At 45.6% G+C, this 23430-nt stretch overlaps 6 protein-coding genes across 9 annotated transcripts; 4 read left to right on the forward strand and 2 right to left on the reverse strand.

Annotated features, from left to right (window-relative positions):
* Nucleotides 1-620: 620 nt before the first annotated feature.
* Nucleotides 621-4885, forward strand: LOC9659294 (cobyrinate a,c-diamide synthase). Of its 3 annotated transcripts, none has more exons than XM_024684063.1 (16): nt 621-755; nt 809-884; nt 951-1206; nt 1269-1635; nt 1699-1913; nt 1970-2059; nt 2115-2236; nt 2292-2429; nt 2486-3084; nt 3148-3221; nt 3285-3392; nt 3445-3546; nt 3598-3939; nt 3992-4259; nt 4355-4524; nt 4598-4885. In XM_024684063.1, exons 1-14 carry the CDS (start codon nt 635-637, stop codon nt 4241-4243), a joined length of 2862 nt encoding a protein of 953 aa, XP_024539831.1. In that variant the 5' UTR covers nt 621-634; the 3' UTR covers nt 4244-4259; nt 4355-4524; nt 4598-4885. The 3 variants fall into 3 exon arrangements, with proteins under 3 accessions (XP_024539831.1, XP_024539832.1, XP_024539833.1); XM_024684064.1 differs by having other exon boundaries at nt 3655-3939; XM_024684065.1 differs by lacking the exons at nt 3992-4259; nt 4355-4524; nt 4598-4885 and having other exon boundaries at nt 3659-3756.
* Nucleotides 4886-5115: 230 nt separating this feature from the next.
* LOC9659295 lies at nt 5116-7381 on the forward strand. The gene is made up of 2 exons (XM_002978855.2): nt 5116-7159; nt 7268-7381. Exons 1-2 carry the CDS (start codon nt 5438-5440, stop codon nt 7295-7297), a joined length of 1752 nt encoding a protein of 583 aa, XP_002978901.1. The 5' UTR covers nt 5116-5437; the 3' UTR covers nt 7298-7381.
* LOC9659296 (ATP-dependent zinc metalloprotease FTSH 2, chloroplastic) lies at nt 7327-9896 on the reverse strand. Of its 2 annotated transcripts, XM_002978984.2 has the most exons (5): nt 8594-9896; nt 8228-8541; nt 7918-8158; nt 7483-7851; nt 7327-7423 (listed from the first exon to the last, which is right to left on the reverse strand). In XM_002978984.2, exons 1-4 carry the CDS (start codon nt 9797-9799, stop codon nt 7510-7512), a joined length of 2103 nt encoding a protein of 700 aa, XP_002979030.2. In that variant the 5' UTR covers nt 9800-9896; the 3' UTR covers nt 7327-7423; nt 7483-7509. The 2 variants fall into 2 exon arrangements, with proteins under 2 accessions (XP_002979030.2, XP_024539741.1); XM_024683973.1 differs by having other exon boundaries at nt 7361-7851; nt 8594-9895.
* A 478-nt stretch (nt 9897-10374) lies between these two features.
* On the forward strand, nt 10375-12066 carry LOC9659804 (linamarin synthase 1). The gene is made up of 2 exons (XM_002978856.2): nt 10375-10925; nt 10975-12066. Exons 1-2 carry the CDS (start codon nt 10409-10411, stop codon nt 11916-11918), a joined length of 1461 nt encoding a protein of 486 aa, XP_002978902.1. The 5' UTR covers nt 10375-10408; the 3' UTR covers nt 11919-12066.
* Nucleotides 12067-13491: 1425 nt separating this feature from the next.
* LOC9659297 (protein RETICULATA-RELATED 5, chloroplastic) lies at nt 13492-16336 on the reverse strand. Its single transcript, XM_002978985.2, has 7 exons — nt 15708-16336; nt 15502-15629; nt 14792-15449; nt 14621-14728; nt 14027-14563; nt 13848-13964; nt 13492-13792 (listed from the first exon to the last, which is right to left on the reverse strand). Exons 1-7 carry the CDS (start codon nt 16173-16175, stop codon nt 13637-13639), a joined length of 2172 nt encoding a protein of 723 aa, XP_002979031.1. The 5' UTR covers nt 16176-16336; the 3' UTR covers nt 13492-13636.
* A 59-nt stretch (nt 16337-16395) lies between these two features.
* Nucleotides 16396-18155, forward strand: LOC9659805 (parkin coregulated gene protein homolog). The gene is made up of 6 exons (XM_002978857.2): nt 16396-16653; nt 16893-16975; nt 17070-17220; nt 17357-17551; nt 17609-17710; nt 17783-18155. Exons 1-6 carry the CDS (start codon nt 16510-16512, stop codon nt 18044-18046), a joined length of 939 nt encoding a protein of 312 aa, XP_002978903.2. The 5' UTR covers nt 16396-16509; the 3' UTR covers nt 18047-18155.
* The last annotated feature ends 5275 nt before the right edge of the window (nt 18156-23430 follow it).

Below are 23430 nucleotides of genomic sequence, written 5' to 3' on the forward strand. Positions count from 1 at the left end.
TGATGGAGGAACGCATTCGCTAGCAGAGCTTGCTGCCAACTTTCGTATTTTAGTATAAATAAATCTTAAATGAAGCTTTCCAAAAAGCTGAAGCATGGTTTCAAAAACCACTCAAATTGTGCTTTAGAGGAGTGCAATATACATCGAAACCAAATTTGAAGTAATTTAATTAGTAAAAATTTATTAAAATTTATGTGGTAACAACTTAAGAAAGATTTAGTGATGATTTGAAATCAATTGGTGGAAATTTTAAAAGAATGGATGGAATTTTAAAAGTTAAGTTTATGTTTATAAAGAATAAGTCATTATGAATCTTTATAAACATCTTAAAACTCAATAAAATTCTTTTAAGTTTATGGAGAAAATACACTAATCATTATGTTTTTATATATCTTAGCATAGCAATAACATACTTTCAAAATATTATATGTTAAGTTGAAAAGAAATTTTTTATTAATGCATTATAAATTTCAAGAACATTTATGATAAAAATATATCGTTTTTAAATTCTACTTAACATTTTTAATATCATTTATTAAAATTAAAAATGTGAAGTCTAAATCGTAGCCGTACATTTCTGTATTTCATTTCCATATTCCAATAGAAACCCTAAAACTTGGAGTGTGAGAATGCGATGAGGGCGATCGTTGTGGCGGGGACATGCAGCGGGGCGGGCAAGAGCAGCATCGCGCTCGGCCTCATGGCGGCCTACACGCGCCGCGGCCTTCGCGTCCATCCATTCAAGATTGGCCCCGGTGAGTGATAAATGCTCTTGAGCTCTAAGATTCCTACCTCCTCCGCGCTCTAGATTTCTCGGATCCAATGCATCACAAGGCCGCGACGGGGCATGATTCTTACAATCTGGATAGCTGGATGATGAGCAGGCGAGTGAAAATCTCAAGAACTCTGCGCGAATTTTGATATTCTTGTTTGGCCTTTGTATTCTCCAGAGAGGCGAACCAAGCGTGCTTCATTCGATGCGCTCCAGCTACTGACGTTGCAATCGTGGAAGGAGTCTTTGGAATGTTTGATGGCCGCGATGGGAAATCCGAGGCCGGAAGCACTGCCGAAATGGCCAAGATTTTGGGAGCTCCGGTCCTTCTCGTGCTTGATACCAGAGGATTCGCTCGAAGTGCCGCAGCTTTGATTCGAGGATACACCGCTTTCGATCCAGAAGTCACCTTTGCTGGAATTATCTTCAACAAGGTTTGCTACTAAGTTTTCTCGTTCCTAGTTTATCTTTTTTCTTGTTTTCTTCTTCTATGTAGCTGGAGAGCTCCGCTCACAAGGCTTGGCTTATGGAAGCTGTGTCTGCCATCGATTCGAGCGTTAAAGTTCTCGGTGGCATTCCTATCGTAGACGGCTTGCATTTGGCTGAGAATCAGTTCTACCCGAGCCTGAGTGGTGAAGAAGCAGTACCGGCGAGCTACATTCAAGTTTTTGCCGATTTGATTGAGCATCACGTCGACTTGGATGGTCTGTTAGAGGCTGCCGGTGTGTGGAAGCCAAAGGGTGGCACGAACTTTTACTTGGAAAACTTCCGTTCAGCGCCACCTTATGCCAAAGTCCGCATCGGAGTCGCGAGGGATGCTGCCTTTTGCCTCTATTACCAGGAGAATCTCTCGTTGCTTCAAGGTAATTACTTCGTGTTTTCGTGTTTGTCTCTCTTAAGTTGCGGATTTCTTGTCCTTCTGACAGACGCCGGAGCAGAAATAGTTTTCTTTTCACCTTTGAAGGACTCCCTCCCGACGAGACTGGATGCTATTATCTTTGGAGGCGGCTATTTGGAGCATCACTTGGAGAAGCTATCTCTGAACAAGAAACTCCTCTACGCGGTGCGAGCATTCGCTGATGCCGGAGGAATTATCTATGGAGAAGCTGGAGGCGCTATGTACTTGTCACAAGGCATCGAGGTATGGTGTCCAAATTTTAGTTCTTGCGTGGTGCTGAATGACGTTGTCCCTTGCAGACAGACAAGCACCAGCCGTTCACTATGTGCGGCGTTTTTCCTTTTTGGACACGAATGAAATTAAGAGCGACAACAAAAGAATATGTCAAGGTTTGTTTGGTTTTCATTATTTGCTTCTTCGTTCGACATTATCAAGAATAAACAGGCAACAACACAAGAAAGTTGCGTATTGTTTCCTCCTCATATTGGCGAAATTCGCGGATACATGTTAAACTGTAGCGAGGTCTTTTGGCTGCAGGCAGATGGTATAAACATCTGTCCGAGAGGGTACGCCAGTTTATTTATTTGTTTATTGTCATTTTGATTTTGTGAATTGCGACAGGTTCGTGTTGAAGTATGAAACCTCAGAAAAGATGGAAGAAGTAGAAGGCTACATGCAAGGAAATGCAATGGCTACGTTTGCGCGGCTTCATTTCGGCAGCAACCCGGCTATAGTTCACACTCTCATAGACCGCTGCAGGTTTGCTCATTCGCCTTCGCTCCTAACTTCTGACTTATGGCTGAAAAATCTTCCAGAATGGATTCGTCCAAAGCTGCTGCCGTTGCCGCTGCTTCTGCTTCTGCAGTAGCGCATGCCGGCCCAGCAGCAGCAGCGGCCGCTGGCTCCGCTGCAGCAAGAGCTGTGACAGCGGCCCTCGGAGAATCGAGGGAGATGTCCCCTTCCCGTATGGAACGCACAAAGTTTCACGGCAAGCTATCTAGTGGTGACTGGAGTGAGCGCGGAAGAGATCCGTTTAGGAGACATACAAGGTCTCTCAGTACAAGTCCTGTTTACACACGCCTTACTATCGACGAGGAGTGTCCCGACATCGAAGTTGACATCAAAGAGACGACTGAGGATGGCTCTTCTGCCAGGATTGCAAGGTCTAAATCCGAGGTTTGGGATGCTCGCGGACAGGATGCTTTGTCCCCACAAGATCTTACAGAGGTTGTCACGTCGATGGATGATCAGTTCATAAGTGAGGAGGGTCGAGCAGCTGGGCGACAGTGTTTAGTGACGACGACAAGAAGAATGGACCCGAATCAAGGCATTTATGTGCCTTTCACCGTGAAAGTGATACCACACAAGATCGTGTCGCTCTTTCCAGTGGCTACAGAGATCCTTCTTAAGCTTGGTAAAGTTTCCTTGTTTTTCTAGTAAAGTTGTAATAGTGACACACGCTTTTAGTTTCTGGCAGGGGCTGGACACCGTTTGCTTGGGGTGACCGATGCGTGTGATAAGCCGGCTGGAGTCAGAATGGGACGACATATTGTAAGTGTCGTGTTTTGCGCTTGAAAGGTTATTTTACTATGTTCATGAAAACGTATATTGCAGGTGTGTCGCAACCAGCAGCGATCCAGCATTGGGAAGGAGAATGAGTTGTCGTACAAACTCGATCTCCCATGGCTTTCGAAGACCAAGCCTCATTTGATTATCACTCAGGTTAGAAAAGTTCTTTTGAGAATGTCATAACGTGAGGCTTTTGTTCATGCAGAAAGTGTGCTCTCTGTGCTACATGGATAGCAAAGACGTGACTGAAGAGATTACCAGAGCAGGCCTCCAAGATACGAGGCTGTTCGTTGTAAATCCACACACGGTACGAGGAAATCTAGCTCTCCATAAATCGGTGCTGATTTTCACTCCTTAGTTATCTGATATCTGGGCATTCATCATGGATCTTGCGGACATGCTGGGTTTGTACAAGGAAGCCTGCCAACTTATAAACTCCCTCCGACTCCGCTTGAGAAGAATCGCTGCTAGTGTCGCTGTCCATCACCAGCCGAGACTGCTTCTCCTTCAAGGCCTCGATCCGCTTACTCTCGGGGGCCGATGGATTGCGGAGATGGAAATCCTGTCCGGTGCCTACGACGGCTTGCAAAAACCAGGCTGTGCGTCTGAGAGGCTACACTGGCAACGTATCACATCCTACGCTCCCGAGTTTATTATTCTGGCTCCTTGTTCCACATCCGTCGAGCAGACATTGTCCGAGGTACTTGTTTACGATTCCCCATATCTTTGTCTGCTGATTTTCGTGCTTCCAGGTGCACAAGCTTGCCAGACAGCCGGGGTTTTGGTCCGTGCCGGCGGTGGAGTGTCGACAAGTCTACATTTGCGACGGATCATACTTCAGCCAACCCGGTTTGAGGGTGGTGGAGGGAATGGAGCTTCTGGCTCACATCCTCCACCCATCTACAGTCTCGGCTCCATCTGCCAGTGGAGTGCTGAAGCTTTCGCTCAAGCCGGGGCAAAAATGCCGTCCAGAGGAGCTCTACAGGCACTTTCTAGTCGAGTGAAATGGTGGTGTATCAGGTACTTTGCTTGTTTCTTTCCTTTACTTTCCTTCTCTTTCCCGGCTGCTCGAAGCCACTGAGTGCTCACGGACTTTGCGGCGTGGTTTCTCGCAGGATCGTGATCAGACATTCGCTCCCAGGGGCCCAACCAAAGATTAGTGGGTTATGATCAAGAAAAAGACCCAACCAATGTGCGCATCATGACTGCTGCGTGCTAAAAAGAAAGAGAAGAAGAACGAACACTCCCTTGGTTGGAGATTTGGAGAATTCAATGCATCTTAAAGGTAAGCAGCAGTCGCTGTTCAAGCTAGAGTTCGATTGACTATTGAATTCTCTTTTTTGCTTAAATTTTTCTAGAAGCCCATGATGGTATCAATCGACCTCAAACCGACCCATTACAGAAAGTGGAGGAGATAGCAAAGCATGACGCAAAACGCGGGTGCCATGCGAGCCGTCCGATCTAGGGCTTGGAACTTTGACAAAAGGTGGCAAATAAGGATCTTTCTTTAGTCCACTGGCGTGATATTTCCAAACTTCCATGTGACTTGCCCATGTTCGCGTGCCGAGATTGTCAAAAAATGGGCTCGAAAGTTTCCAAGAACCGAAAGGGAACAAAACAAACGAGCGAGCAACAAATTTAACGAACGAATCAAGCAGGAGTGTGGACGGACGTCGTGAGAGCAAGAGCAGGGAAAAAAAAAAGAAAAAAAGAAAGCACTTTGAAACAATGGAAAGAAAAAATAGACAACCATGTTGTCAAACATTTGTATTCCAAGGTTGCATTTTTTGGGGGGCCCCGCCTGGCAAATTTAGCGATCACGTAGGATGACGTTGGCCGGGGTGGCGGGGTGGGATATAATATAATCTCTCCAACTTTTAGGGTTCTTGCGTGGCTCACATTTTCAAGAACCTTTTCTCGCTTGGCTTTTTTTCCGCTGTTTGTTGGAGGGTGGTGCCACTGCTGTGATCGATCCTCCGCCTTTTTTCTTTCTCACAGTAGTGATGTTGAGAGTTTTCCAAAAAGTCAAACTGGTGGGGAGGATGCTAGACTGCGACGAATCCATAGAGATGAAGATCGAAGAATGCAGGGACAAGAGATTGGCGGTGGTGGGATTAGCTTAGCCGATCCATCGATCGATTACCAAACGAGGAAAGATTCATAGAGAGGATTTGAATTGGAGGCAAGAAAAGAAAGACATGAGTCGATCGAATAGGAGGGTCTACCCACCGGGAAAGCTTCCACTCCAACACCCTCTGTTCGTGGAAGAGGACCCCCCAAACGACGAGAAATCAAGGTGGGCGACTGCGCCTCCCAACAGCGGCGGATTTGAGAGCCCTGTGATCGCCGTCCCTTTCAAATGGGAGCTCGAGCCAGGTGTTCCCAAACAAAAGCTCGATCGCCAAGAACACCAGCAGCGCTGGAGGAGAGACGAGGAGGAGCTGTTGGCGAAGAAGAGCCCACCACCACCAACTGCTGACCGGGCGACGGTGGTCGAAAAGGATCTCCAACAGAGTGATCATCCTGGGAAAGCCTCCCCGTCGCCATCGCCATCGCCATCTTCCTCCTCCTCCTCCTCCTCCTCCTCTCTTGCTCCACCCCCGCGATTGATGGTGATAAGCAGCAGCACTGGTAGAAAAGCTGGGCCGGCGCTCAGCTCTCCTCGCTCTCCCAGATCCATTTCCCTGTCCCGCAAGATGAAAAGCTTGCTCCAGGGGAAGCTGGCATCGCCCAGGAAGATCTTCTCGGAGCAGCAGCAGCAGCAGCGCTCGAGCCTGTGGGAGTGTGAATCCGGAAAGGTAGTCCAAGAGTTGGATCGTCGCGTCGAGGAAGAACTGGTGGACCGCCGGTGCTGCGTTTCGAGGTGTTGCTCCAGCAACGATATAGTCTTCGAGGGAGAGCTTCTCGATCTTCATCATCAGCCGAAGCATCCACCACCACCAGCGCCGGCGGGATCGATGCCTTTCAAGAACATGTCCAGCATGCTCCTCGAGCTCTGGTATGGCGGTGGAGGATCCAGCTCCGAGTTCCCGAGAAGTCCTATCCCTGGCTTTTTCCGTGACGAGTTTCCACTCCAGAGCTCCGGTGGCTCTAGCACTGCGAGTAGTAGCGAGTTTCCAATCCAGAGCTCTGGTTCTAGCACTGCGAGTAGTAGCAAGAGCATTGCCTCGCCCGTGACAAGCTCGTCCTCTTCTCCCAGCGACCTGGAGAGCCCCGGTAGCAGCACGGACAACTCGCTCGGCAGCTTCTCCAGCAGTGACTCCTCCTCCCACCACGACCACCACCATCAAATCTTGCACGTCCCCCGCCACGACCACGAGTTCCAGACGAGCTTTGATTCCTGCGACGAAGTCAAGCTCTTCGGTTACGCCTCGGACGACGACGAGTACGGCGGTGGCTTCGACTTCGCTGCCGCCGCCAGCCGCGAGTTCTTCGCCAAAAACTTCTACTACCACTCGGACAGGTTCCGCGTCGAGTCGTGCGACTCTCCCTCGCTGCTCGGCGTCAAGCAGCTCGCTCGCTCGGCAGTGCCAGTGCCACCGCTCCCCAGCGCTCTCAAGTCGGGGAAGAACTCCAAGAAGTGCTTGAAGAAGGTGAGGTTCGCCTGTGTCGAGGAAGAAGTCGAGCCGGAGAAGGCCGAAGATGGTCCGGAAGTTGACGAGGAAGAGGATGATGAACTCGTGGTTGCTTCGCCATCGCCGACGAGTCCTGCTCTGTCCCGTTTCTCGTCGAGGCCAGCGTCGCGGTTCTGTAGCATCGAGGAGGACGACGATGGCGGCTTCTACCGGGACTCAGACGAGCTCTCCTCCGAGCCGTGCAGTCCTTCACCTCGTTGTGCCAGACGAGATCCATCTCAACTCTTGCTGCGGATCATCCAAGCCGATGCCGAGTCCAGCCGGAAGAACAAAGGCGCTCTTAAGGTACGATCTTCTCCATACTCAACGAATTTTCTTTTGTTTCTTTCGTCTGGTTTCTTCGGTTCGTTCTCTAAGTTGAAAGCTGACGGCTCGTTTTTTGTTTGTGCGCAGTCTATGTTTGGTTCACGTTCGCGCTGGTAACCGAGAGTTCGTTTGAAAAGCGAGAGAGCTTGAGCGTCTCCAATTTTGTTTGATACCAAGAGGTCCGAGAGAAATAACTTTAAAGATATATGGCTTCCAAGTGGGAAGGAAAGAAATCCCACATCTCTGTACATGTCTCCCACACCAAAGAATATTATATACGCGTTTAAAAGTGCACGACTTACTTGGACAATGGTGGTGTTGTGCGTGCTTCATACTCCAACCGGAGTCGGTGTAGACAAAGCGGCCTTGTTCTCGGCGGGGATCTCTGTGAACTCGGATAGGATGGCTCTGAATTCGTCGCCTGTCATGGTTTCTTTCTCAACCAGAACCTCCACGATCTTGTCTATAGCAGCGCGATTGTTACGAATATGGCCGAGAGCAATCTCGTACGCCTTGTCCGAGATGGCCTTTATGGACCGATCTATGTCCTCGGCTAGCTTCTCGGACATGGAGTTCCGGGCCATCATACGTAAGATCACGTCACCACCTTGAACAGCAGGATCTATCAGAGCCCATGGCCCAATTTCTGACATTCCAAACACCGTGACCATCTGCGTAAAGCAGTCAAAAGTTCCGAGAGTTGGAACTTGGAAAGCAATGCCAATGAAACAGCTTACTTGTTTGGCCATCGAAGCAACCTGTTGCAAATCGCTCGCAGCACCAGTTGTGACTTCCGGACTGCCAAACACGATCTCTTCTGCGGCTCTGCCTCCGAGAGCACCAACGATTCTCGCAAAAATCTGCTGCTTGGAGATCAAAGTGGGGTCCTCTCCCGGAAGAAACCATGTAAGGCCCCGAGCCTGGCCTCGTGGTATCAACGTAACTTTCTGTACCGGGTCATGTCCTGGCGTCAGAGTCCTTGTTAAACAGGAAAAGCCTGCGTCAGTATTTGATGCCAAAGAAACGAACAAAAGTGAGCAATCTTACCCGCACACAGCATGTCCAACTTCGTGATAAGCAACAAGGCTCTTAGTTTTGCCGTCGGTCATCGTAGTTCCTTCCATTCCCGCGACGATTCTGTCGATAGAGTCATCTATCTCCTTGGCTGAGATTGCTGTCTTGCCTCTCCGCCCTGCTAGAATAGCTGCCTCGTTCAGAAGATTAGCAAGATCCGCACCGCTGAAACCCGGTGTTCTCATCGCAATCACGTCCAAAGACACATCACCGTCAAACTTCTTATTCCCAGCATGAACTCTGAGAATTTCTGTCCTTCCTTTCACGTCGGGGACGTCGACAGACACCTGAAATAACAAAAGAGAAGAAGGTAAGGCAGAATGCCAACACTCGAGTTACCTGTCGATCAAATCTTCCTGGCCTCAGCAATGCGGCATCAAGGATGTCAGCTCTGTTTGTAGCAGCAACGACTATTACTCCTGTGTTGCCCTCGAATCCATCCATTTCAGTGAGCAGCTGGTTCAAAGTTTGTTCCCTTTCGTCGTTTCCACCTCCGATTCCGGTGCCTCGCTGCCGGCCAACCGCATCAATCTCGTCAACGAAAACAATGCAAGGAGCATTTTCCTTGGCTTTCTTAAACAAGTCACGGACCCTGGACGCACCAATCCCGACGAAAACCTCCACAAACTCCGACCCCGAGATCGAGAAGAACGGAACACCGGCCTCTCCAGCAATAGCTTTAGCAAGCAACGTTTTCCCAGTACCAGGCGGCCCGACCAGCAAAACTCCCTTCGGAATCTTAGCACCAACGGCAGTAAACCTCTCTGGTCTCTTGAGAAACTCCACCACCTCCATAAAGTCCTGCTTGGCTTCGTCGACACCGGCAACGTCGTTGAAAGTCACCCCAGTGTTCGGCTCCATCTGAAACTTGGCCTTGGACTTTCCAAAGTTGAAAGGATTGTTTGGATTCCCAGGTCCCCCGATAGTTCTCCTCGACAAGAAGTAGAGACCACCGAGGAGCAGCACCGGGAACGCTAAGTTGCTGATAATATTGAGCACCACGTTGCCAGGATCCTCTTGCGGGATGTGAGCAGCAAAGTCGACGTTCTTCGCCTTGATCTTCCGGATGAGCTCCTCGGGAAGCCCTGGAAGCTGGACTCTCACTCTTTGTACCCGGTTTCCAAGCTCTGGAGCCACTGCCTCGACGATCGCCACCATGCCATTGTCGTAGAGATCCACCTTTCGTATCTTATCCTTGTCCAGGTACTCGAGGAATCGCGTGTAGGACATCCGAGACGACGTTGCTTGCTGCTGGCCCTGCTCGAGCATCAAATCCTCGCCAGCGGCCAATGCCGGCGACGCCGCGACGAGAATCGCTGCCGCGCCAGCAATGCCTTTGAGAATCAATTTCTTCACGGGACTTGGAGCTGCCGGATCGCCGCCGCTGTGCGTGGCCAGCGCCAGCGCCTGGATTCTAGAGCTAGGGCTATGGACATGGCTCCTGGATTGCTGGGAATGGCAAACCTGGAGATCGTTGGCATGGCGGGGAGTCCCTTGGAGGAATGGAGACGCGAGCACCGCCGCCGACGCTGCCGATGCCGCCATAGCAAAGCCTGGCGTGAATGCGTTGCCCTCCCGGAGTGGATTACCTCACGAGTGGCTAGGAAGACGCCATAGCATTGCGTGCTATCTAAGAACCCTAAAAACAGAGATGAAAATATCAACCTTTTGCCCTTGGAAGAAATGAATATACCTAGAATATGCTAATACTAGCTTAGTTTCATGTTTTATTCTAGTCAATGTTTTATATTTCCCAATGATTATAACTTAACAACTTATCAACTTATCAATTCAATTTTATGGGCACTACAAGACGTGAAACCAAGACATACATACTGCAGAATTTCTAGAGAAATAACAAGAATATACTAAATCAATCTAGAATAATGTGAGGGGTTCATATACTAACCGCCCCAAAATGTTAAAAAGATGTTTAAACTTAATTTACCCAAATCATAAACTCAATCTAGAACGATGTGAGCCGTTAGATGAGAGCATATACTAGAACATACTCCCACCACCTTTTTCAGTACAGATGTTGGTTATTTTGACGTTTTCGCGTTTCTAGCATGTTGTGTGTCTTGTAGCATTCACCTTTAACATCGGGATAAGAGCTCCGCGCACCACAAGATTTTCATTGTGCCTGCACAAGCAATGGGATCATCGTCTCCTCCGCAAGAACTAGTCCATTTGGTCGCGGTTCCATGGGTGATCCCAGGTCACGTAAATCCGCTCCTCCATCTCTGCTCCAAGCTCGCCGCGCTGGGCTCCTTCCAGATCACATTCATCAACACCTTCGAGAATCACGAGCGGATGTTCAAGTCGCGGGAGCCCATCACCCGCGAGGGCATCGATTTCGTAGGAGTCTCGGACGGGATGCCGGAGCGCGGTGCCAACGATCATCCTCCCCCCGGGATGGAGGGACTGAAGGAGGTGATCAAATCCAGCGACGGATTGCAGCGCGGCGTGGAGGAGCTGCTGGAATCGATGATCCATGAGCGAGGGATTCCAATCAAGGCGATCATCTCCGACCTTTTCCTCCACTGGATCCAGGACATTGCCACCAGATTCAAGCTCGTGAGAGTGGCATTCTCCACGACCTCTGCGACCTTTGATCTCGTCACGCTCCACATGAGGAGGCTTCGATCCGAGGGATTCGTCCCGGTCAAGAGTGAGTTCTCGAAGATCTTTCTCGTGATGTTAACTTGGATCTCTCCTAGATCGCACAACTGGAGACAAGAAGATCGATTTCTTCCCTGGAATCCCATCGTTCTCGCCATTTGATCTTCCCCTGGCCTGGTACGAGGAGCACCCGATCATCCCCTTCTTCGAGCCGCCCTACGAGCGTCTCTTCCAGGCCGATTGGATCCTCTCGGGGACGTTCCAGGCGCTGGAGCCGGACATCGTCTCGATCTTCCACCACCACTACGGCGTCAAGAACTACCTCCCAATCGGCCCCTTTCTCCCCGACGAGCACATGCATGGCTCTGGCGATGGCGGCCAGGAAGACCTCCGCGCCGCGCTCTCTAGCGAGGATCTCCGCTGCCTGGAATGGCTGGATTCGCGGCCCAACTCCTCGGTGCTCTACGTCGCGTTTGGGAGCATCGCGGTCATGCCCAGCGATCAGTTCCAGGAGCTCCTCCACGCGCTGGATCACTGCTGCGCCGAGAAGAATGTGGGCGTGCTCTGGTCGATACGGCCCAATCTCGTGGATGGCGAGTTCCCGCGCGAGATCTTCGATGCGTTCCTGGAGCGCAGTGGCGATGGCGCTTGCGTCGTGTCGTGGGCGCCCCAGATGCGCGTCCTCCGCCACGTCGCGGTGGGCGGATTCATCACGCACTGCGGATGGAACTCGGCGCTCGAGGGGATGTGCGCGGGCGTGGCGATGATCGGGTGGCCGTGCCTGTCGGAGCAGAACCTCAATTGCTCGTTCCTGGCCAAGAGGAAGCTGATGCTGCGCGTCAAGGATCACTCCAGGGACGGGATCCTGGGGCGAGAGGAGATTGCCAGAGCTGTGGACGAGCTCATGCACGGAGAGATTGGAAAGGAGATCCGGGCGAATGTGGGCGCGGTCAAGATCGAGGCGAGGAAGGCCGTGGCCACCGGTGGAAGCTCGCACGGCAATTTGCAAGCGTTCGTCAATGCCCTAGCTTTCAAAGTTTGACCCAAGTGTATAATGTCACATCCACATTCCGTGTTTTCTTCAAATACTCCAGCGACGATCTAAGAACTAAAAGGATCCACAAATGAGAAAGACAATCTATCAACACAATGGAAATAAAGTTTTTAAACACACAAGAGCTCAAAGTTAATATACTTGCCTTTAGCATACATGAATGACCAAGAATGTGGCAAGAATTTATCCATGCACATGAGTCATATAGGCATATTCCTGTGCTAATAGCAAGAAATTGCTAGACTGGATTAAATAGTCGATTGGGATAAAAATACTTTGATAAAGAGATAGACATTCTAACAATGAGAGACAACAGCAGCAGTGTGGTCGAATTTGGATGTGTTGAGTGCCCAGAACATTGTAGCAAATGTTAAACCACCCCCCTGCAAATCATAACATCTCGACACTCTTGACAACAGTTGGAGAAAACAAATGACATAGTTAACAACTATAAAAAAAAAAATGTAGATCCACTAACCAGTAAACTTTGGTCAAACATTCATGGAGGCAAACACTATGGTCATATCAATAAGGGAGGGGTATTCACTGTGCAATATTAAAGAAGAAAGTTGCTCCCTTAAATCTTGGATAGGAGCTGCATAGAAAGAAACTGTAACAATCCCGCAACAATAGCAGTGATATTACCTTCCAAACAGTGTTCTGTCCTTGCATAATTGTGACACTTTTTTTCTGCTATTAAGCTTCTAAGTTTTGTAGCAATCAGATTAAATAAACTTACAATAGGCAAAAATTCACTGAGGTGATCTCAGTAATAGAGCAACTGTTTGACAACCTACATAACCTCTATAATCACAAATGCAAGGACATGACAATGATAAACGTTTTGGGAAGCCAGCTTGCTCAAACTCAATGCTCTTTTAGACTTAGTAAAGAACAATGAAGTTGTGAATTGCTGCAGTCACATACAACAAAATACTGTACTGGACAAGATTGCATATCAAGAACACATCAATTCCTGGTTTCACTGCAAAACACTGTTGAGTTTGAGCAATGAAAGGCATACATCAAAGGAAAACATCACCTCTCACCTGTTGAATCTCTCTGAGAGCCTTTCCAATGTGAGCAACAATAGCTCTAATGTGTTTGTTGGGCCTGTAATAAAGAAAACCTCCTAAACCCAAAAAATAGAATCTAAATTGGAATAAAAAGCCTTTACTCTTTTAATTATATATGGCAAAGCTTGTACTTAGGGCAAGCTCGACCATAGCGCTCAGCCCGTGTCTCCGCTCTCAAATGTGCAAGGCGAGCATAGCATGGAGAGCTCATCTCCAGTGCAAGTTCTATGATGATCACTCGGCACAGGAGATACTTGTCGCCACCGTGTTGCTTGGGGCAGAGTTATTGATCATGGTGTTGAATCCCAGTAGCACTAAGAAAGTATGGATGATTCTTCCTCCTCCGCCCGACACCCATGCGTGTGCAAGGCAGGGGATTGAACAATGGGAAATCGGTGCGCGTCTTTGGTTCACACACGAATCGATGGAGCGCCCCAGCGTCAATGCTGTGTCCTCGAGCTTGATGCATTTTGTCTAAGCTTATAAACTTCCTCATTCTTGTTCTTTGGATTAATATTTATCAGCTTACAAGAATATCGTAAATGCATTGTTTTGGTGTTTAGTCCGTGAGAATCAGTCAAGGTTCTTTGAGTTTGGTATACTGTTTTGTCGCTCAACATTAACTTTGACCTAATTTTTTGAGTTTGGAAGTATTTCTCCCCCTATGCCGTCCTTCGTCTCTACCGGGATCGCATCCAGATTTTGGGATGGCTCGCTGCATTCCGGGGTGTTTCCTTCCGCTTTGTGTGCCTGCAAACCAAAAATCCTCGCGAGATCCACCCATTGCTGCATCAAAAGTTTGCTTAAGAATGCAAAACAGAAAATATCGATCCAATCTTACCTGCGTTCCCCAGTACGAGTTGGCTGTTCGTGCGAGGAATGAGAGTATGTTTCCAGCGAGAGGCGTCGACGCCAGAAAATAATCTGCAATCCAGTGCTCTACTACTCCAGCGACGATCTAAGAACCAAAAGATCCACATCTTAGAACGAATGAAAAAGAAAGACACTTGATCAACTTACCTGGTATCTCAAGTTTGCCGAGAGGCCGAGGAACGTAGCATAGACCGCAGCGGTCTTGAAGATCGGAGATCTCTTGTTTGTCACTCTGGGAGCCAGCTCTGGATTGAGTTTCCGCCGAAGATCCAGGTACGCGTTCGTGAGTGACAAAGTTCCTACGCTGGAGATGAATCCTACCGAGAAGAGCTTCACTCCTCCAAGTACAACCGCGAGAAAACGTGTACTCGGATCCCAGTTCGTGCCAGTGTGAGCTCTCTGGAATGCGTTGTCTGGGATTGATCCTAGAAATCCCTCTAGGCCACCGACGGCCGATTCATCGTTGAAAACTCGAAACGCCAGCCTCGGAGCTGGGAGCCAGACCGTGAAGAAGTCGACGACCGATCCCCTCACCGTGTCGGTGATAACGTAGTCCAGCTCTTTCCAAAACCTGTCTTTCCTGCGCTCGTACTGTGCTATGAGTGTGGTGGTGATCGAGATGGATTCCTCGATCGCTAGCCTGTGAAGAAATCGTGGATCGGCAAGCAATCTTTCCCTCAAACCCTGCCAAAAGTCATGCGTGAGTTAGTGGTTCCTGGAAAAGATGAAAACAAAATGCACCTGGAACCTCTTTGTGAGTTCTGCTAGAACCGGGTGCTTGTCCAGATCGAGAAAACTCTGGAGAAGCTCTGGTGATATCACTCCTCTCTCTAGTCCTGCTTGTAAATCCTACAAAAAAGAAAGAAATCCATCAGTCCAGGAATGAAGTTTCAAGGACTAAGCGAAACCAACCTGCGGCAATGCTTCGCGCCTCCTGCCGGCGGCACTCATCACGCGAGCAACTTCAGCACGATCAAAGCAGTTCCTGACACAAACTTTTGCCGCTGAGTACCACAAAAAGTCGGCCTGTGGCAGCTCTCCTTCTTTGCGAATGTGCTGCCTCTCGGGATTCAGCAAGATCACAGCCTGTGTCTTCTTCGGCAGGATTGGTGCAATCCTTGACGGCAAGCCCGATCCCTTAGCTCCATACTGGACGTGCGAAGCGCCGGTTATGACAACCACTAGACCAACCGTGCCCGAGTCCACGAGTGCCTGACGAACAACTTGAGCCATTGTGTGATCCTGGACAATCCGAGCTTGAGCAAACCGGTAAGGTCCTGGGCCGAAAGGAACCGATGCATTTGCGAGAACATCCGGCTGCAAAGACTGCTGAAAAATCTCGTACGAGAGTGCCGAACCGCGTTTGATCGGCGGACTGTATCGCTTGCGGTCGCCAACGCTCAGTCCCTGTATGCCTTTGGTTTGAACAGTGCGAAGAACTTCCGGTGGAGCACCGCATGCCATGAGTCTCACTCCATTGTCTCGGCAGTACTCCAAGAGTGGCTGGTATTGCTCCCAGCGTCCCTCGGGCCAGTCGAGTACTTGAGCCTTGAGATCAGCACTGTCGGAGCTGCGAAGAAACTATCAGTTACTCATTCACGACTTTATTTCGCTATAGTCACCTTTTGTTCATGAACTGATTGAGCGATCCTTGAAGAAGGCATGGAAACGCTTCGATCGCTAGAGTAACAGGTCTCTGCTGCTCGAAACATCTGTCTCGCAAAGCTCTCACGACTTCCAGCTCCAGCACCTGCGAACTAGACGCAAGTCCATTCTCAGATCATTCTCCAAGAGAAAAACGAAGAACTAAAGTATCAAAGTGTCGGACCTTATCGTCGGGATCCGGCACACGCTCCGCCTCGCCAAGGTACACCACCCGAGAAGCCAGGAGCTTCTGCCATACTCGATCGCGGTTGCTCGCAATCGCTACAGGCTCTCCCAGCACCAAGGAGTCGTAAACTCGAGACTCGGCAGCTTTGTCTTCCTCCCCCAGAGACCAGAGCTTCCTCTTCTCCTTCCCGCTGGTTCCAGCCGGAGCATTCTCCACAGCTCCAGCTCCCTGGTTTTGCAAGGTCAGCGGCAAGAGAAGCGAGGCCCCCAGTAGAATCCTCCTTGTCGGCTGGAACTGGAATCCCCCTCCATCACCCTGGCACGATTCATCGCGGCTGCACCGAGCGACCAATCTGCTCGCAATTCTAGTGTACCTCACAGCGATCCAGAAGCTTGAGCGGTGGCCGGATAGCTCGCGAGGATGTAGAACCGATGCCGCCGAGCTCGCGGAAAGCGCTAGCGCCATCGCATTGCCCTAATCATCCATGGCGAGCTTGAAGGAGAGATTTGGATGGAGCTCGCGGCGCTGGCATCAGCGCCCCAGATTGACCGATCGATCGCGTGTCGCCTTTGCCCTCGTGAGGAGAGTGTCCGGCCATAATCCCGCCACGTCACGCCGCGATAGGGGCTGCCACGTGTAGGGCTGATGGGGCATACCCTGCCGACGTGACAGGCGATGCCGGCAATCCGCCACGTCAGCGTGACCATTCGAGAGCTTCATCCCCAGAGAGAAAAGAGAGAGCGCGCCCAGGGCAAAGGCGAGGGTGGAGGCGAGCAGCTGAGGCGCGCCTTCCACAAGAATGGGGGGCGGCACGGACAAGATCGGCGATATCGCCGGGCATTTGCTCTCGGATGAGTATTGCAACAAGCATCTCAAGGGGAAGCCGACGATGAAGAAGACCAAGCAATCGCTCTCCTGCTTCGATCAGACGCTCCCAGTCTCGGTAAGCGATCTCTCCTCGCCTCGATCTCTCTCTCAGGGCGCGCGCGCCGCTTGTGGAGACACCATTTCCTGGTTTCTCGCGGATCGGCGCCATCGCCAGGGTTTCTGGGGATTCGGCGATCGCGGGGTCGAATCCCGTTAGCCGCAAGTCTTAGTTTTTTCCTCGTGGGATTTGAACGTTTGCCCAGCTCTGGACGACTCTCACAAGTACTTTTTTTTTTTTTTTTTCTTTGTTGGCAGATACAAAGGAAGGCCGGACGTCACAATTTGTGTCGGCTCACCGGGAAGGATTTGCCGTATTGGTCTTCCAACAATGAGTATAGGTGAGTGAGCTTAGATCCTTCTCTTTTTTCTTTTTTCTTGAGCTTTTCCTAGAGTTTTTTTCTTGGCTTTCAGCTGACAATCTTTGTGTTACAGACATAAGATGCCGAAAAAATATCCCAGCGACTTTACACGCAAGGGAGACGGTGAAAGAATCAAGCGGGGAGAGCTGCGTAAGGCTCCACCGAAGGCCGAGCCTCCAGTGGCTGGAGCATACAAAGCTCGCGACAATCCCCCCAACACTCTTGTAAGAAGAAGTGCCCAAGGCCCACGGGGATTTTCTTAAAGATCAACTGTAAATGAACTTTCTTTCATATTCTTTTTTCTCCTTTTTCGCTTGCTTGCCACTTAGATGCTTACTGACATTTTGTTGTGGTTTCCAGTTCAGGAAGCTCTACGAAAGAGGTGACTTGCCGCTCAAAGTAGATCACGGGAGCGCCAAGAACACCATCACTTGGAAGCTCGACATAAACAAGATGGACTACCACCACTATCTGCCAATCTTCTTCGATGGTATTCGGGAAAAGGAGGATCCATACAGATTCATTGCTGTCAAGGGTTGTGAAGATCTGCTGAAGGTAAATGTCTCGTACCATTTTCCTGTGGAGCGTTTTAGCTAAAGGCAGTTCGTCCAGGCAGGAGAAGGGAAAATCTTCCCTGTAATTCCGCAGTTGATTATTCCCATCAAGACCGCTCTCAACACTCGGGATCCATCCGTGATGAACATCACTTTGCAGGTAACTGTGAGTCTGTCCTTCGGAATTATTGTTTTGGTTCTTATTCCCGCAAGGTGGGAGGGTCTCTTGCAGCTTATGATGAAGCTCGTCCAGTCTGAGAAAGACGTGGGGCAATCTCTGGTTCCTTACTATCGGCAGCTCCTCCCGATCCTCAACATTTTTAAGAACGACATCCCAAACATTGGCCACAACATCGATTACGCGCAGCAAAAAAAGGCTTGCACGGGAGAGCTTGTACAGAAAACTCTCGAGATGTTTGAGCAACACGGCGGAGAGGATGCCTTCATCAACATCAAGTACATGGTGCCGACGTACGAGTCGTGTGTTATTGGGTGATTAGTCTTTCTTTTTTTCTGAGATACAAAATGTTTATGGAGCAATACATTAAACACATTTAACGATGTTATAATAATAAGTAAATAAATAAATCAAGATTTTCTTTTAACTCAAATATGTTGTTGTGCCATTATTTTATCAAAGGTACAGCAAGGGGGTGTGCTAAACAAAGTCAAAAACTTTATGTACATAATAGGTATTATACCAGATATTCTCATAAATTCCATTCTCACAAATCTGAGTTTATATTTCAGCCATGAATATACTTTACTTAAGAGTATATCAATTAATATATGCTAATTTCAATTATTAAATACACTAATGCTCTCTTTCAAATATACATATTGGTTTATATATTTAATTTATAGTTATTAATAAAATATACTGTAGAATTGATCATAAGCCCATTGGCTATAGAATACAAATATTATTTTAATAAATAAAATTGTTTTAATTAACTAAAAGAGATAATTATTTAAAATATTTTGTAAAATATAAAATTATAATTTTCTTATTTACAGTTAAATTTATTTTCAACAAATTCAGCAGTAAAAGAATCTTCATGTTTATAACAATCTGCAAATGACCAAAATTCTAATCATGATCACCTTTAGTTTTATATTCTGCAGTGTTTGGAAAAACAACTAATTAATAAAGCTTATAATTTATTCTAAAATCAACAACTTAGGATTTTGATCTGTTCCAATTTCAAGGAATAAGGATTTCTTATATATAAAAACATTTACATCTCTATCATACTTATCAAAATAAATATTTAAATCACAAGTCACAAGTTTTTCTAAAGAATCATTCAAATAATTAATACCTTCATTTTAACCAGGATCTAGTTAAATATAATTTAGAGAAATATATAATGTGAGAATAAAATTGGATTGATCAATTAAATATACTAAAAATACACACTTCTTCCCTCAGAGGAAAAAAAAGAGGTAAAGTGGTGAATGTAGTATGCTCTTCTTTCTTTCCTTTGTTTTGGAGAAGTGTTAGATGCATTGATTGATGTGAATTCTTGTCAATGTTATGGGGGCTAGTGCTTATGTGGCTCTTCACAAGAACCCTCCCCTTATGAACAGAGCCCAAATTTTATGCTCAATTTTAAATATCCAACTATTCATTATACTATTAATTCATTTGTGTGCCATTTGGATATTATAGAAGACATGTCCAATGTCATTGGCATTTCTATAAATATTAAATATTTTCTTTAAGGGTTATTTCTAAATGAAACTCTTAATTAGTATTATAATCTTATGTAGTTTGAGTGTTCTGCAATGCCTTGGTTATTCAAGTCCAGCTCTAGAAAGATGTTATGATAGGGAGCCACATAGAGAAGTTTCTATGGGTTTTGTATGTCAGTCTATACGTCAATTAACCTTACGATGGGCAGGATCACCTTATCATACTACTTATGTAATACTAGGAAGAGGTTATAGAATTTATATGAAAGTAGAAACATGGAGAGCTCATGATCAAAATAGGAATGTTACTGAAAATGATATTGTTGAAGCTTTTAATTTTATTATTAGAAATTGCATATCTCGTGGCTATGGTGGAGAAGTTTTTTTCCAAGATCAATCTATTTTTATAACTATACACATATTACCAAGAGATGAACTGTCTACACTATTAAATATTTTTCCAGAATCAATCTTGAGTGTTTGTAACTTTTAAGTGATAGTGGTTGCTATTGATTATTTTCTAAATCCAAAATTTTTAAAGAGGGAAAATTGATTTAGATGATACATTAATAATATCAAAGCTATATTACTATAAAATATTTTATTTAATAAAAAATTACTAGTGTAATCATTGTATTGATGTAGATTTTGCTCCAAATGTGCTTAGGCCTTCCAAACTGACAAACAGCTCATACATATTCCTTGGAGATGTCAAGAGCTTGTCATCAAGAAGGGAAGATGACAAAACTACTAATAAATTACTAAAACAATAGAGGAAAAGATCTTAAAAACCCCATTTTTATTAGGCTATAAAAACTAATCTAGTTTGACCCAAAGCTAATCCATAAATTTAATTTAGTTATGGGTATATACTAATTCTATATACCCATATATGTGTATAGTTGGTATTGAGTGCAAATCCTATGAGCAAAGTTTTGAGGTTTGACTTGCACTTTGGCCAATAATGGTGAATATATTTCTCAAGAGATAGCAAATATATCATATCATCCCCCCCTCTAATGCTGAGAACTGAGCAACAACTGAAAGTGTGCAATACCAAGCTTAGATATATATCATTAATGAAAATTTGCAACCAGCTTAATTAAGCATACCTAGCCTTAGAAGGAGTTTTTGTTTTATTGTTTTGCACTAGCTAATAACAAAAACACTTGCATATTGAACATTAGTCCATTAATATCACTATATAATAGCTTATTATGTTTGGCCAACACCTTTACTACCATGCTTATATATTGGTTCTATTTCAGTCCCATTAGTTATTTATGAAAAGTATTTAGGTCTGTCAGTTAGGTATATTTATGGGATGAAAAGATTGTCTTGAATACAATAGTATTATTCCTATGTCCAGATTTGCAATATAACACCATTATATATTAGTAAGTTTTTGAGATTGTTAATTCCTAGATTATGTATAGTTGACTTACCTGAGACATTGTTTAGCTTCTCGCTAGGCATGTTTATCCATGTTTTGCATTTGGTTTGGATCTAAGTTCAAGTTTAAAATCATACTAGGTGATAATATCCTCATGTTAAATCATTAATATGTTGAAATATCACTAAACTGGCTTTATTTTATATATTAGTTTTGGCACTAGGATGCTAAAAGCTTTATGACTATTTTAGTATTTCTTTGTGCTCATATTTCTACTTCCTTTGGATATACGTTTGGGAGTTTAGCTTCATCTCTTCATTTAGTAGACCAAGTCCCTAACATTTAAGTCTTACTTGATTATCCTTGACACATGTATCCATGAGTTAGATTCCATTTGATGGTTATCCTAAAGTAATTTACCATAGGAAAACCACATGCTATATTTGGTATTAGAAACTATATTTAAGTGAGTATTGTATAATGAGATTGGGCAATTAATCTTATTGCAAATTCAGAGATAAAAATAATGATCCAAGTGAGTATATATTTAGTTGTTATAGCTTTGCATATGTCCCTAAGTACAGATTTTAGTATGTACTATTTTATACCATATTGTATGAGCTTTTGCTTGGACTTATTAATTTGAGTTGCTCACATAATATGGTATAAAGAGGTAACTAAAATCCATACCTAAAGAACAGCTGCAAAGTCATAACACCCAAACGTGTACCCACTCAAATCATTAATTTCATCTCTATATATGTAACAAAATTAATTGCCCAATCTCATTGGATAATACTCATTAAGACTCATTCTCTTATACCAAATGTAGCACATGTCCTTCACCATATGGTGCTTTACTATAGGATAATCACAGAGTGGAACTTAAACCCCCACATGCTAAATGCCATATGTCCAAAGGCAATGGAGTGGAACCCATTTAGCTCCATTTTGTGTGATGGTTTTGGCATTGGGATGCTGGATACTCAGGAGTTAATTTTTGGGACATAAATATGCTTAATTAGCAAATATAAACACTTCCATAAATAACCATTGAGATTGGATAGGACAACATATAAGGCATGATAGTGAGTGTATCTTAATAGACATAATAAGCTATCATTTAGCAAATATTAAGGAACCAAGCTCAATATTGCAAGGGTTCCTAATACTATCAAGTGTAAGCCAACATATAAATTTCTCATACCAGGTTGACTATGTTGTAGCACATGTGGTTTTCACTCTTTATCCTATGATGATTTACCATAGGATAACCACGAAGTAGAACCTAAACCCTCAATGTGCCACGTGTCATATGCCACATGCCATATGTCAAATGACAATGAAACAAAACCTGAGTTTCAAGGCCTTGAGCCATTGAATGAAGGAATAGAGCTAAACTCCTAAGCATGGAGCCAAAGAGCGAAGGAACCAAAGCATGGAGTGACTTAGAACAATATTAAAGTATCTAGCATCCTAATGTTATAATTAGCATGTAAAACGGAGCTAAATGAAGTTTGGTGCTATTTTAGCATATTGGTAGCCTAATTTGAGGATATGGGTACTCCATCGATATGGAGCTTAGGCTTAGACCCAAGTCGGATGTAGAACAAGGATAGACACATAAGTGAGAGCTAAACTATACCTCAGATTAATCAGCCATGCTTAACCTATTCACTATCTTTACTTTACATTTGGAACCCCCAACCACCCCTCCCCCCCTTGAGGACCACACATTTTGGACTTTCACCCCTTGTCACCTTTAATACCAAGAGTTAGTCTTTGGAATAAGCACAAAAGTTATTAAATGTAGAATTGTGTTAGATTGCGAATTTGGACATGAGACTAACACCATTGTGTTCAATACAATCTTTACATTTTATAGATATACCAAAATAAATTAGCAAATCTAGACACTTTCTATAAATAGTAATTGGGACTGAATAGGACCAACACATGAGGCATGATAGCAAAGGTGTTTGACAGACATGGTAAGCTATCATCTGGCAATATTGAAGGACCAAGCTCAATATCGCAAGGGTTCCTAATACTAGTAAGTGCAAGCCAACATGTGAGCTTTTCATATTGAGTTGAGTACGCTCAACAAAAAACACATAGAAGTTCCTACTTTATATTCATTCAACATAAGTACATACATGATAATCAATTTCTCAACTAGATTAGGTGGAAACTAATAAAATGTCTAGCAATACCAACCTTCTGTTATTATGGCAGTAAGGAAAATATATCCGAAAGGACTAACCGACAAATAAATATTGATACTTGTAGTCATATTCGTAACACTCTCCCCCCCCTTAAGGAAGATTGATGTCCTTATCAATACACACTCTAGTCTAAACCACTAATAAGGAAACAACTCTAGAAAAAGTTCATGGTGATCACACTATGTAAGAAATGCACCAACTTAAATAAGTTAGAGTAACCTCTCCATCTAATACAAATGTGCTACAACTTAGACACCTTCTGACTATAACTGATAAGGAAATGATTAATGGAGTTAGCTGCATATAAAGAACCAACTCCCTGAGGTGTCGAAGGCTAAAGGATCTCTGAAAGCATGACCAAAATGATAAAGAGTTCATTGGATGAGATTGAATCATAGATCAAGTTCGAGACTGACTTTGAGACCAAGTTCGAGACTGAATCCAAGTCTGAGTCCGAGTTGGAGACTAAGTCTGAGGTCGAGTCCGAGATTGAGTCCAAGATCGAGTCTGAGACCGAGTCCGAATACTAATACAGGTCATAGGGTGAAAGCCCAAAGCGTGTGTCTC

Source organism: Selaginella moellendorffii, unplaced genomic scaffold (genome assembly GCF_000143415.4).
Source record: "Selaginella moellendorffii unplaced genomic scaffold, v1.0 SELMOscaffold_39, whole genome shotgun sequence".
Classification (NCBI taxonomy): Eukaryota; Viridiplantae; Streptophyta; class Lycopodiopsida; order Selaginellales; family Selaginellaceae; genus Selaginella; species Selaginella moellendorffii.

Bases quoted from the DNA above. Each gene is read 5' to 3' on its own strand.
- LOC9659294 (XM_024684063.1), top strand. From the start codon at position 635: ATGAGGGCGATCGTTGTGGCGGGGACATGCAGCGGGGCGGGCAAGAGC. The intron at 1,636-1,698 runs GTAATTACTTCG...TCCTTCTGACAG, and splicing joins GAATCTCTCGTTGCTTCAAG to ACGCCGGAGCAGAAATAGTT. The intron at 2,430-2,485 runs GTTTGCTCATTC...AAAATCTTCCAG, and splicing joins ACTCTCATAGACCGCTGCAG to AATGGATTCGTCCAAAGCTG.
- LOC9659296 (XM_002978984.2), bottom strand. From the start codon at position 9,799: ATGGCGGCATCGGCAGCGTCGGCGGCGGTGCTCGCGTCTCCATTCCTC. The intron at 8,542-8,593 runs GTAACTCGAGTG...TTGTTATTTCAG, and splicing joins CAGGAAGATTTGATCGACAG to GTGTCTGTCGACGTCCCCGA. The intron at 7,852-7,917 runs GTAAGCTGTTTC...TGCTTTACGCAG, and splicing joins TTGCTTCGATGGCCAAACAA to ATGGTCACGGTGTTTGGAAT.
- LOC9659297 (XM_002978985.2), bottom strand. From the start codon at position 16,175: ATGGCGCTAGCGCTTTCCGCGAGCTCGGCGGCATCGGTTCTACATCCT. The intron at 15,450-15,501 runs GTGACTATAGCG...GTTTCTTCGCAG, and splicing joins AATCAGTTCATGAACAAAAG to CTCCGACAGTGCTGATCTCA. The intron at 14,564-14,620 runs GTGCATTTTGTT...GACTTTTGGCAG, and splicing joins AACTCACAAAGAGGTTCCAG to GGTTTGAGGGAAAGATTGCT.
- LOC9659804 (XM_002978856.2), top strand. From the start codon at position 10,409: ATGGGATCATCGTCTCCTCCGCAAGAACTAGTCCATTTGGTCGCGGTT. The intron at 10,926-10,974 runs GTGAGTTCTCGA...GATCTCTCCTAG, and splicing joins GGGATTCGTCCCGGTCAAGA to ATCGCACAACTGGAGACAAG.
- LOC9659295 (XM_002978855.2), top strand. From the start codon at position 5,438: ATGAGTCGATCGAATAGGAGGGTCTACCCACCGGGAAAGCTTCCACTC. The intron at 7,160-7,267 runs GTACGATCTTCT...GTTTGTGCGCAG, and splicing joins AGAACAAAGGCGCTCTTAAG to TCTATGTTTGGTTCACGTTC.
- LOC9659805 (XM_002978857.2), top strand. From the start codon at position 16,510: ATGGGGGGCGGCACGGACAAGATCGGCGATATCGCCGGGCATTTGCTC. The intron at 17,221-17,356 runs GTAAGAAGAAGT...TGTGGTTTCCAG, and splicing joins ACAATCCCCCCAACACTCTT to TTCAGGAAGCTCTACGAAAG. The intron at 17,711-17,782 runs GTAACTGTGAGT...GGTCTCTTGCAG, and splicing joins TGATGAACATCACTTTGCAG to CTTATGATGAAGCTCGTCCA.